The sequence below is a fragment of the Anabas testudineus genome, chromosome 2 (assembly GCF_900324465.2).
Source record: "Anabas testudineus chromosome 2, fAnaTes1.2, whole genome shotgun sequence".
NCBI lineage: Eukaryota > Metazoa > Chordata > Actinopteri > Anabantiformes > Anabantidae > Anabas > Anabas testudineus.
In genome coordinates, this window is record NC_046611.1 from 25,246,922 (window position 1) to 25,259,623 (window position 12,702).

General features: G+C 40.7%; 2 protein-coding genes across 7 annotated transcripts in view; one reads left to right on the top strand and one right to left on the bottom strand.

The window, feature by feature from the left end:
- dok6 (docking protein 6) overlaps nt 1-5,338 on the top strand; it is a 40,231-nt gene extending 34,893 nt beyond the window's left edge. Inside the window, exons 8-9 of one of the 2 annotated variants that reach the window (XR_003298846.1) lie at nt 2,247-2,757; nt 4,582-5,338. Coding sequence is in view for 1 of the 2 variants with exons in the window: in XM_026361046.1 (XP_026216831.1) it covers nt 2,247-2,401 (155 nt within the window). In the remaining variant the exon portion in view is untranslated. Of the gene's footprint in view, nt 1-2,246; nt 4,045-4,581 lie in introns of those variants that run through there. The other variant, XM_026361046.1, reaches the window with a different exon arrangement.
- Nucleotides 5,339-6,306: 968 nt separating this feature from the next.
- cd226 (CD226 molecule) lies at nt 6,307-11,797 on the bottom strand. Of its 5 annotated transcripts, XM_026361135.1 has the most exons (7): nt 11,666-11,797; nt 10,683-11,003; nt 10,085-10,468; nt 9,506-9,611; nt 8,306-8,360; nt 7,329-7,379; nt 6,307-6,740 (listed from the first exon to the last, which is right to left on the bottom strand). In XM_026361135.1, exons 1-6 carry the CDS (start codon nt 11,727-11,729, stop codon nt 7,338-7,340), a joined length of 972 nt encoding a protein of 323 aa, XP_026216920.1. In that variant the 5' UTR covers nt 11,730-11,797; the 3' UTR covers nt 6,307-6,740; nt 7,329-7,337. The 5 variants fall into 5 exon arrangements, with proteins under 5 accessions (XP_026216920.1, XP_026216922.1, XP_026216921.1 ...); XM_026361137.1 differs by having other exon boundaries at nt 6,307-7,724; nt 9,506-9,608; XM_026361136.1 differs by lacking the exon at nt 7,329-7,379.
- Between the last annotated feature and the right edge of the window lie 905 nt (nt 11,798-12,702).

Below are 12,702 nucleotides of genomic sequence, written 5' to 3' on the forward strand. Positions count from 1 at the left end.
TTATTTGAAGCCAAAAATTAAATCAACAGACCGAAACTCTAGTGTGCATCCGATGTATTGTTGCTCTCGTGGCCGCCTGACTACACAAAAGACACGAAGCTGCGTGTCGGCGGTCTTGCGTAACCTGGAGTTTGTGGTAGAGGCACCCTCTCTTTCTCTGGTTACAGCTGTTACTAGGATGCCATCTGGGTTATCGCACTGCGAGGGAGGAAAGGTGCAGACAGGTGTATGTGTGTGTCAACACGAACAGCATGAATAGCTGCTTGTGTGTCTGTGCCCGCCATTGTAGCTGTCAGTGTGTGTGAGTGCCCTCTGTGCCTGTCCTGTCTGCTCCGGCCCAGCAGCTGCCACCCCAGGCCAGATAGGATGGCATGACCTTCCCTAGTAATGAAAAGGCACTGACAAATCATTGTCTGCTTCTCATAGGGATAGGAGAAGAGGTGGGATGCTGACACCATCCTCTCTCTCTCTCTCTCTCCCTCTCTCTCTCTGTGGTTATTATTATTTTTTTGTGCTAGTGTCTACATTTGTGTCCCCTGTCCAAGAGTGTGGCTCTCGTCAGGAGTCTGGCATCACACAACAAACACCAGTGTGTATGACAGAGGAGATGATGAGATCTGCTTCACCCTCTCTGTTTGCGCTCGGCTCCCTGCCTCCTCCTCCTTCTTCTTTTTCTTCTTTTTTTTTTTTTCAAACCCAAATTGGCCTTGGTTGAGGAGAGGGATTGTCTTGGCAAAGATGTGAAAAGGATATGCCTGGTTGCGCATCAGTCATCTCAGCAATCTATTAAGTACAGCAGGGAGGGGAGAAAAACCGCCCCCCCCCCCCCCCTTTTTCTAACCTGCAGTGTTTTTCTAGAACGTGGACCGAGCTGCATTTAAAACCTGAATCTGGAGCATTAGTTCATTTTTCTTTATTGCAGGGAGTGTTGTAAAGGAGACTGGCGGACAGAGCTCTCTCTCCCTGTGTGTGTGTGTGTGTGTGTGTGTGTGTGTGTGCGCGCGCATGACTCACCTGTTATAGTTGGTACTGTTTTGGTCTCATCTTCACGCCCACACCTGCCCCTCTGTGCTTCCCCCTGCGAGCCGTTCCCCTAACTCACACAGGAAATGTTAGTGTTCAGTGTTTTTCCCTCTCACTGTCTTTACGTGTGCGTCAGTTCTCTTCTCATTCTCTTCTTTGTAACTAGACTCCTTCCTCTCTCTCGTTCGGGCTCTGACATGCACTCGCACAGACACTTGACATTGATTGCCAGGCTGACTGGGTCATGTTTTATATTCCACATCGTGGTGCGTCTCACGGTCTGAGCCCCATTCCCTCTGGTGGCACCGTGACTGGCGCTGCTGGCTACACACACAGGAGCCGCACTGTGTGTGTGTACAGTGTGTGTGTTCACTATATAATAAACGATTTGCACAGCTTAATATCATATTTGCTAATAAGCATTTCAGCGCCAAACAGCCGCGGAGAAAATGATCTCGCTGTAAATTTTATCAGTAAGGATCAAAACAAAAATCGAATTAGTAATTTGTTAATCAAATTTCAATTAGCTTCTGTAGGGGCATGATTAGCAGTGTATGAAATATATCGATGTACTTCTTCTTTTAGTCAGCTGTATTAGTAGGAGCCATGCATGCTATAGGTTGATTACAGGATTGTGTTGGGTTTTGCACCTCCTGAAATATTGATCACTGGCCACTTCCTCCTTGTTCAGTGCATGATCAGCAGCTTGCCAGCCACTTTATCCTCAACCCACCTCAGCATGCACATCTACAAACAGCATCCTAATATATTATTAATGTTCTCACAGTTGCACAGAACAGTCCCTCCACCCACAAGTATCCATTACTCCCTTTCAGTGCAGTTAACTAATATGAACTTCAGAACAAATCGCTCCAATTAATTAAAATTAATGTGTAGAGGGAGAAAGTGGGGATTGAGAAGACAGCAGACAGTCTAGACAAGACGAGTCTGTGAAATTAATCTGTTTATTTAAAGTCACATCTGTTGCTACTGTTGAACCTGAAGTTTGAGAGCCGCCTACTTTATATCAAATGGCTTCAAAAGATCACGTTACATTAATCTTTTTGTAAAGCTATCAGCATGGACAGTAGCTAAGCAACAGTTGTGCCGTGAAAATATTAAGAACAGGAGACATATTGTTATGACAAGAGGTCCGGTTAAATTAAACAAATAAACACAGCCCAAACGTGCTCCATTGACTCTTTGTCCTCTTCTTTCCACAGGAACTGGCCTGTCAATGACTTTTATTCCCCGAGCACAGACGTTCCCCTGCTTTCTGTCTGATGAGCCAGAACAGGAGGAAAGGCAGCACCAACAAGTGACACCATCGCCCTCTAGTGACGGTGAATCCAGTTGCAGCCTGAGACCCCTTCAATGACAGAGAATTGTTCAACCAAAACTGGACACTTTACCCACTACTGTAGAGAAGATGTAGAAATATGTATAGTGACGTGTAATATATCATTTCCAAGTGATACTTAAACAATAGTGTCAACTGTAGAGCGAGTGCAGTACACGAAGGGTCGTCCATCAGGAGGGTGGCGCCCTGTTTTTTGTTTTTTGTTTGTATGTTGTGTGACAGCAGCAGTAGCTTCCAAGATTGCACCAAAAACTCTTTCAGTGTAGTTTTATGTTGTCACTAAACCAGCATGACCCACTTCTTTTTGAAATAGTTGCACTACACCGCACAAGAAGTTCAAAGTACCAACGCCCCAAGTTCTGCTGTAAAACAATGTTAAGAAAGACTTTAGTTCCAGAAATGATCAAAACCACACCAGGCTCATTCCAACAATGTGCAGCCTCAGCAGCCATTTCGAAAGAAACTCCTCCGATTTTGACACCTAATCCACACACACCCCACTTCCTCTAAAGACTGAGAAATTGATCAATGCCTTACACTAAAAGTGCATGACTTTGATGGCAGTGATGAATCAGCTAAACTCCTTAATCGGTTACAATCACCGAAGGAAAAAGTCACTCAGAAATGTGCTTCGAGATATAGGAGTGGACCGTAATGTCAAAAATGATAGAATGCAACTTTCTCCGTTCGTCCCGACTTTAAACTGCCAACTGTGCGTTACACTTGCAGAGCAGTTTGACTTTAATAGCTTCTTAGCTCGTCTCCAGCCTCATATTCAGGAAGTAATAACTGGTTCATTAGGAAAAAGAGCGAGATACTGGCGACTTGATGCGAGACAGAAGTCATGTCATGGGACTGGCATATGTGACAATAGAAACATCCTGCAAACGTTTCAAAAACACATTAGCATCAGTGTTCAGTCACTGTGCCAACTTACAAATCAGGCAAACGTCATTAAGGAACAACCATGTCTTCTACAAACTGTGTTCCTGTACAACTACACTAAACTGACTGACTTTAAGGAAGTTCTATTAGTGGTCCCCGTCACCAAAATAGCTCAAATCGGCAGAAAACACGTCATTAAATCCTTTTTATAGGATGTGAGTAAAATGAATCACTGAATGTGTTAATGTTGTCCAGTAAGAAGTGCCTTCCAACACAGACCGCAGAGTGTGAGCGCTAACCGAGGCAGCGTCTTTGGGCTTTGAGTTTACCACTGTTACAGCACACCCAACTTTGAACTGCCGTGTCACACCTGAAATACTGACAGTATTCACTGACATCTTTTTGAAAGTTGTGTTGAACAGTCGGTGTTGGTTTGTGGTCGTAGGTAGACAATGATTGATCTTTTCTAATATCTTCGGTAAAGGAGGTTGTACTAATTGTGCAATCTATAAAAAAATCTAAACAACAAAAAACAGCAACAGTGGGAAAAAAAAAAACATTTCGATGACAATAACGTTAAGGCAGTAAAACAGCTTGTCAACATCAAATGTAAGTGCATATTAGATTTTAAAACTCAACCTGCATATTCATTTGATCCTCAAAGTGTCCAAAACAGTTGGGAGTCTGTATCACAGAGCCCATAATATGACTGTGTAGAAAGACAGCCGACATACTGTATTAAATACATTCATCCCCCAGTTGTAGCTGAAGTTAAAGGGTGAGGCTGTTGATTTTCTCCTTTTTTTAAATTGTCCACAAATCCCACAAAAGGCCAACAATGAACTGTGTCTGTTCACTGTAATTTCTGTGAATTCAGAGCCTGGTTTTAGCTCATTAGTCTATTTTGTCTTAGTTTATAATACAAAAAAAAAAAAAAAAAAAAAGAGCTCCAAGGTTCCAAGGGCTTCACTTCATTTCACGTCACTGTCTGTGAAATGAATTACCACAAGATAGATGTTATGTTTAAATAGTTTCTGAACAACAGTGGAGGTCTATCTCACAGACAAGTCGTTGTTAGTTGTTTATGAGTTTGTTGACAACAACAAAAATATAGAAATTCTGGCTGTGAATCAGTTGGTCTTTCTGTATGTTGTGTGACAGCAGCAGTAGCTTCCAAGATTGCACCAAAAACTCTTTCAGTGTAGTTTTATGTTGTCACTAAACCAGCACGACCCACTTCTTTTTGAAATAGTTGCACTACACCGCACAAGAAGTTCAAAGTACCAACGCCCCAAGTTCTGCTGTAAAACAAGGTTAAGAAAGACTTTTGATCAAAACCACGCCAGGCTCATTCCAACAATGTGCAGCCTCAGCAGCCATTTCGAAAGAAACTCCTCCGATTTTGACACCTAATCCACACACACCCCACTTCCTCTAAAGACTGAGAAATTGATCAATGCCTTACACTAAAAGTGCATGACTTTGATGGCAGTGATGAATCAGCTAAACTCCTTAATCGGTTACAATCACCGAAGGAAAAAGTCACTCAGAAATGTGCTTCGAGATATAGGAGTGGACCGTAATGTCAAAAATGATAGAATGCAACTTTCTCCGCTCGTCCCGACTTTAAACTGCAGCCATCCACAAAGCCCAGGAGTGGTGGTTCGATTCCCGCTCCCTCCTGGGCACATTATACTGTATACAGGAAGTGTCCTGGGACACGGTAGTGCCATCGCCTACTCTGTGTGCAGCTGTACAAGGAAATAGGAAAAGTACTTTCAAAGTCAGAATGGTACATTCTGAGCTCAGCTGCCTGAAATGACTGGAGAAAGTTAGTTGACAACATTAATGTTTACGATTTTTGTTTGTTTGTTTGTTCACTGTAGCCATTCACTCGTAGGTATGACACATATCATCCTCATTTCTGTGACCGTGTCCATCATGTTTTGTGCTCTGTTACTGTCAGATTATATGTTAATAGCACTTTGAACATATTGAGTGTAGGACTACAGTTTTCACTAAATGTACATATGTAATGTTTTTGATGATAAAAAGAAGAAATAAATTGAATGTTCTATCACATGTCATCATTTTCCTTCAGGTTCCTTCCTTTAGTGTGACTCAGTGCACTAACATTAACATGTATTAACCTTCTTACCTCTTGTTCTGATGGACTAGATGATACAGTGTGATATACACAACGAATGCTGCGTTCACAGGCGTGTGGAGAAGTGGGGAAATGTGACCATCAACTATACCGGTGATATTATTGACCAGTGTCATATAAAGTGAGAGTATGTTTTACATTTGTCTAATGTAACATATTCAACACCATTGTCCATTTTGACAAGTTCCCAAAGTCCTGTGTTTATAAAAAGAAATCAATTAATTCTTTTTGATTTATTCACAGAAAGTAAACAAACTTAGATTCAGATTAAAAGACCTTTCACACAATGATTTAAATTCTTGTTATTTAATAGTTACAGGTTTAGGATCACTGCTTCAGCTTTCAGTTTCAGTTTTAGCTTTTCATTCACATTTTTTCATTTGGACTTCACTAAACATATTCATGTATACCCAAAACTATCCCATAAGGTTTTAAGTGGTTGCACAAATAAAAACGTTTGAGTTCAGTCTGCAGTTCCTTCAGTTTGGTTTCCTTTTATCACATCTCAGAAATAAAAGAGGTAGTGGTTTTGACACCTTGTTTTATTTATTTTTTTTTTTTTTACCACACAGAGTCTTTAACTTGCACATCAGTCTCAGTAAAGCTAGTCCAGAGGTGAAAAGTGACTATGTCCATTTACTCAAGTGCAGTACTTAAGCTGAATTTTGAGGTACTTCTACTTCTTTTATGATACTTTTACTTCACTCTACTCCAAAGGGAAATACTGTACTCCACTAAATAAACAGTGATGTGCTAAAACAGATAAATCAGTTGTCAGCACATAAAGTAGCATAAAAATCAGCCTAGTTGCTGTTGGATCAAGTTTCTATAGTAACACAGATCTTTGCCCCCTTTTCTTTTTTTGGGAAAGTTTTTTGCCATAATTTTGAACCTCTCAAAGTTTATCGAACAAATCTGAATTAGATGCCCATTTATGTCATCAACAGCATCCAAGTACTGTTAAAACATTGCTCTCATAGTGGAGAACTTTTGTACTTTAAGTAAATTGTAGAACATGTACCTCAACTTGAATGAAGAATGTGTACCTCTACTTTTTAAGACAGCACTTGTACTTTTACTTGAGTACTGACTGAGTACTTCCTCTGAGCTAGTCACACACAGCATCACAGTCATGTGCAAAGTTGCAGCTTTGTCAGGAACAGCAAGAGAGCAGAGTGACGACATAAACGACATGGATTTCAAACGACATTGTCCTTTTATTGTACGCTCCACATTTGTCTGGTTTCCGAATAGCTTTCAGAATAGCATGCATATCCATTACTGCTTCTGCCACTGCCTCCACTTCTATGGAGATAAATGAACCACATGAACACAACACAGATTAACAAAGACAGATCGCAACATGGGGATTTACAAGAACAGGTGTGGTATGATAAAGGTCATGATACATTATGAATATAAAACTCGTGACAGCTTATTGTAGAAATATTGTTTCTAAAATGAATTTAAAGAATAGAAACATTTATCAATAAATGTGAAATCTAAGGGGCTAAAAACTAAAGCACAAGATTGGCTAATTAGAGTTTAGCTTTCATAATAAGAGTGTGCCGTAACTAGAACGCAGCCATCCCAGGCGGAAAGCCCTTTGGGGAAAGCAACAGCCTCAAGTGATGGTACAGTGGTGAGCGACGGCTTTTCTTTTCCGTTAGATGATTAGACACTATTGTCAAGCTCTGAATGGAAACCAGGAGGGATGAAAGTAGAAGGAGAGCAATTACACAGGCTTTTGTCAATCGTTTTACTCAGGGGTTAGGGAAGTGAAAAGGATGATTATACTGGCGTTTTTGTCTCCTCTTTCTGCTTGATGGTTATTGTCAAACATTGTTTTGTCCAAAACTAATATTTTCTCAACAGTAATTATGCAGTACATACCACATTTAATTAGAGGGAGCAGGGCTGGACCCAAACAAAGCTGTCAGCGTTCTGAGGCCACCAGTTTGTTGATTTGTTTCAAAAAACAGCATGAGTATTAATTAGTGTCAGTGTTATCCCAGAATCACATAATTGTAATCAGCTATCTGTAGACTTTAGGCAATATAGTTTTTATTCATTTGTACATGAATCTACTGTGTTGGCGAAAAGTTGAGGGCACAGGCAGGTGGAACAAACCATATGCATTTACTGTACGTCTGCTCATTTATCATGAGGATGACGTGTGGTTTTCTGTGTTCGTACAGACTGCAGGTTGGCATACACAGGACAATTTCTTATCTGCCTGGACTTCTTCGTAATCCGGGGACACATAGGGATGTTCTCATAGAAGTTTGGCTGTGAATGTGTAGTTAGGTTAGTTAGTTAAGACTATTAGTATCTGAGATGTTAGACAAGGACATGTTGCAGAAGTATAGTGAAGAAACTTGTCAAAAGAAAAAACAAGCAACAAAGTCACGCGATGGGCTCCAAAAGATCTAAATCTGAAATCTGAAATATGCTCTGACAGCATGAAATCTCACTGTTGAACAGCTGTTATGAAATCATTAAAGATGCGAGGCACTTTATGAGACATTAATATCATAAATATAATTATATACTAAGTGAATAAAGAATGAAGAATTTGCCTTTACTAGACAAAATATTACATTTCAAGCCTCTTGTTGCTGCAATTTTGTTACATTTTGACAAGCTGCTGTATCACATTAGCCAAAGTCCATTACACTGTCAGTTGTAAAGCAGCAATAAATTATTTCAGCAAGCATAAATGGCATTATATAAGGTTAAATAGTGTAAGATTAATAGTAGCGTGTAATGGTGTTGTAATTGAGTGCATGTCTGATGAGAAGGTAAGGCAGCGTCTTAAAAGTGTCAAATGTAAACACAAAAGTCGATATAATTAACATGGCAATGCTTACCTGTCTCTGAGATGGGTGAAGTTTGACTCTGTACTCCTCTCTCCTGTACTTCTTCCTTTAGTGACAGAAGAAACCCAAAGTCAGGCTTAGAGACACTATAAAATACCAAAGACTATCAGTCCATGAGACATTGGACGGCTCTGGAAATGGTAATATCTGTTAGTCCAACACTTTGGCCCAGATATGGCATCAGCTATTAGACTTTTGATGACACTGATCTAAGCACTTGTGGGTGTAGATGGGATGCTCATCCTGTTTAAGGGTGGATTTCTGGCTTCTGATGCTCATAGTCTCCGTGTCCATCTTGTGGCTGGCCTTGGACTAGTGCTGGTTTCCTCGTGGCCTTTGATGGCTTCTCGACAGTTGCTGCACTTAGTGTCGTGTACATTACCACTCCTGTCTTCTCCTTTAGATGAACCTCACAACCTCAGGTGTTAAGGTTAATGGTACGTGCTAGCTCTTGTGCCCTAAAAGCTTTTGCCGAGATGCTCGCAGACCCCTGACGTTGTGGGTCCAGGGGATTTAAGTGTTGCTACTGTGGGATGCACCTGATCCAGCTCTTTTACCTGAATATACCTCACCTTCATCAATGTTGTTCCATGAAATTATGATCATTTATGGATCCCAGATATGAATTCTACTGACATTACTGTTTGTCCCCTGGCACCATGACGTTACCATAGGTGATTATGGGTCACATGTGATTATAACAATTTGATGGATTGCAATGAAAAGTGGTAAGAACATGTTCATCAGACAAATAATTATTAAAAAACAACAACAACAACAAACTTTGTTGATTGAACCAATGCATTTTGTTTACCATCAAATACCTAAAAAACTGACCAAGTGGCAAATATTATTAACATGCTAATATAAAATGATTGACCTGTTAACAATCAGCATGTTAATATTCTCACTGATGTTTAGCATAAAGCAGAGCATACTCTCCATGTTTATTAAGGGATAAAACTAGTCATTTTATATATATATATATATATATATAATTTTGTTGCTCTCAATTACCTCTTCACTGATTTACTGTTAATCAGTCTATAATATCAAACAGCATTACATCACTCGGCCCTTTGTTTCAAACTGAAGAGATCTGAGCACTTGGTGTCAATGAATAGACAGGGTCACATTTCATATTTGTGGAGTTTTGTTTGCTAAATATTAAACCACGCTGTGGGATCTTACCTGTGCCTCACTGCTAGTATGACGATGACAATGAGTAGAACAATGCAAGATGTTCCAGCCCCGATACAAATGTACATCATGAACACCGACAGTCTGATTCCACCTGCTTATAAAATGAGAGAGAGTCATTTTTACAGTGGAACGGTGTAAGTTTATTACCACTTATGGTGACTGATGCTTTTGTTTCAGGCTTGTTTCATGACTCTTAGATGCACTATTACATTCATGTGTAGCGTGTTGATGCAAACCTGAAGACACAACCAGTCATTCTCACAGAGATGCACAACAGCGTTCTGTGGTTTTAGCAGGTGTGAGTCTGTTTGCAAAGCCAACAGTACAGAAAGTATGACAGCATGAAAAACGCTGGCTTGTCAAGTAGAAATGTAGCGGGACTCAATTTTTGCACATTTGAACACTGAATTAAGGGTGTGAAAACCTAAAATACGTGTGTAAAATATGTTTTCACTTTGTCACTATAGTGTGCAACATGCGAGGGTCTCTAGATACTTTCTGAAGCAACTGCATATTTTTATGTATGTATGAACACTGGAGCCTGATGTTAGTTTGTTGTCTTTGTACCTGAAGCCGAAACTGTGAGCTGGACAGTGGTTGTTTGCTCCCCTGCGTCCGTGCTGAACCGACAGCGGTAGAAACCACCATCTTCTTGCTCCACGTGTGTCAGGTGAAGACTGACATCCAGGCTGCTCACACATGTGACCAGGCCCCTGTCACTGTAGTCTTCACTCACCAGGCCTCCCCCTACCTTCTTACACACCCCAATAATGATCCAGGGTTGGCCGTGCGGCATCCTTTCTAGATTGACCTGGTGAACGGTACCATTGTGCTGGTGATTACAACTGATGGTCACGTTGTTGTTCAGCTCTGCTACCAACTCTATGTCTGCTACAGTGGACTCTGGGGCGGGGGAGCGTATGCTTTCGTCTTCTTCTTCTGGCGGTTCATCTGTAAAACACAAATGGAGTACTTTACCACTGAAACAAAAAAAATCAAAATACGTGATGGAAAAGCACGTTATCTTGTAAGTTTCATTTCACACTACCAGTGTAGTGATGTAAGAGTAGTCAACATTTCCACCTCCGTCTTCTGAAAATAAAAGCTATTTTCAGATGAGCACTTTGAGTCACTCAGTTAAGCAAGTTTTTCAGGTGCTATTTACCTAAATCCTCCACATGGATGTTGCTGGTCCAGGGTCCTTGGGGGAAGGTTTGAACAGAGCAGTGGTAAATCCCAATGTCCTCATGAGTAACATTTTTGATGGCAATACTTCCATCCAAAGGTGTTTTCCTCAGGAACTCTACCCTCTCCCTGTAAGGCTGGGAGAAGGCCACTCCATACTCTGGATGGAAAACAGCCACTGGATTCTTGTCTGGCACTTTGATCCAGGACACCATGCTGAGATTACCATTCCAGGGGCACAAACAGTCAAGAACCATCCCTTCCTCCAGACGCACTATCACAGCTTTCTGCTGGGCAGCAACTGGACAAAGAGATTTCCTGTTAATCTATCTGCATCTGGACACTTAGAAAACATAACTTGTACAAAGTTAAACAACAAATCATTATTTCCCAACTCATAATTGACGATGTTTCCACCTACATGATGTGGCATGAAAGGCTCTGTTTTCCCTCTAAAGCCCCTGGAGTTGAAGCTTACCACAGCCCTTCACAGCTTTGAGGCCATCTCTTGGGTAATGGTAATTAGGCTAATTTGAGCCAGTACACACAAACCAGACTGACAATAGTCGCTGATCAAGCTTCCAAGTTTTCACAGCCTTTCATCCGAGCTGAATGACAACTGATTTCAAGTCCAGTGACACCCTTGGGAGAGTTCTGGCAGGTTTGGAACAATGTCTGAGTATTGGCAAAACTTACAACAACGAGCTCTTGTACCAACTTCTAACTAAACAAAAAGAAAAAAGGCAGAATAAAGGTATTTTTACTATTAAATACCAATTATGAATTTAACCTTTAAAAATGTTTTATGACACTGCACGATAAATACATTCATGTAATTTAAGCTCAAATCCAATTTTCAGAATGTCCTTAGAGACAACAGTGTAACAATGACTAAAGTTTTATCAGGACATCTTGACTTTAGAAGCTTTAGAATCTATATATCTATGTATATCAAATCCATACCTTTAAGAAAAGGGAGAAAGACGAGTACCACAAAGTACCAGTGGTCCTTTTGTACAGCTTCCATCTTGCCCCTCTGAGAGAGAATGAAAGCTGCATTGATGAGACGAGAGGAGAGACAACCAAGCTGCACTTCCTGCTAGCTCTCTGGCTCCAGAGCATTGACTGTATGCTGCAGAGAAACACTTGAGCTCTTGGGGCACACTTCATGGTAATCCACTGTTAGCTCATTCCACACAGAGGGGCACTTTATCACTGGGGCTGGGAATGGGAGGTGAGCTTATGGCATCATGCTGCGTGACGGGATCCATGCCGTGGTTGCCATCAGCTGTGTGAAATTCTTTAAAATACAAATGGTCTTCATTAACAGTTTTTTATGCCCGGAGCGGATGCTGTGAATGACTGAAATGAAATTTAGTCTGTGAGAGAGTTTTTAGTCATGCTAGCCATGTCACTCTGATGATGGTGATGTTGCTGTGCTCAGTTCAGCATCTTTTCTAGACTAAAAGTTCTCTATATGATGGACTTTCATGGTGCCCAACAGATGAATCCCACTGAATAGAACTGAATGAATCAAACCTCAACGTTTTGTCCAGCACTTCCACGAGGTTCACATCTGAACCTGGAATTAGTACAGAACTTTATGATCCTGATGATCGTCAAAAGCTTCAATCCCTTCATATTTAATCTAAACTTGCGAAACTAAGGTCAGGAACATGGTAAATGCTGCACCTTCTACACATTCATATTCTCACATGCTGCTGTTGGCAGTTTGTTTTAAAGACCACAGTGTTTAAAGCAGCTCTAGCCCTGGTCTAATTACCAACCCCTGGTCTGGTAATTCAGGCAAACATGGTCAAATCAGGAAAGATTATAGTAGAATAGTCTAATTTATTTTTCTAGATTTAATTTATTACCTTTATTTCCTACACTTCAAACAATAGAATATTAGAAATGTTCATGTGAATGTGCTGAGACTGCAAATGTGGTTGTAATGAGGTTATACCACTGAGATGGTTTAGAAGATAACTGTAGGTCTG

Bases quoted from the DNA above. Each gene is read 5' to 3' on its own strand.
- cd226 (XM_026361133.1), bottom strand. From the start codon at position 11,729: ATGGAAGCTGTACAAAAGGACCACTGGTACTTTGTGGTACTCGTCTTT. The intron at 10,469-10,682 runs GTAAATAGCACC...TGTGTTTTACAG, and splicing joins CATCCATGTGGAGGATTTAG to ATGAACCGCCAGAAGAAGAA. The intron at 8,361-9,505 runs GTAAGATCCCAC...CTGTCACTAAAG, and splicing joins ATACTAGCAGTGAGGCACAG to GAAGAAGTACAGGAGAGAGG.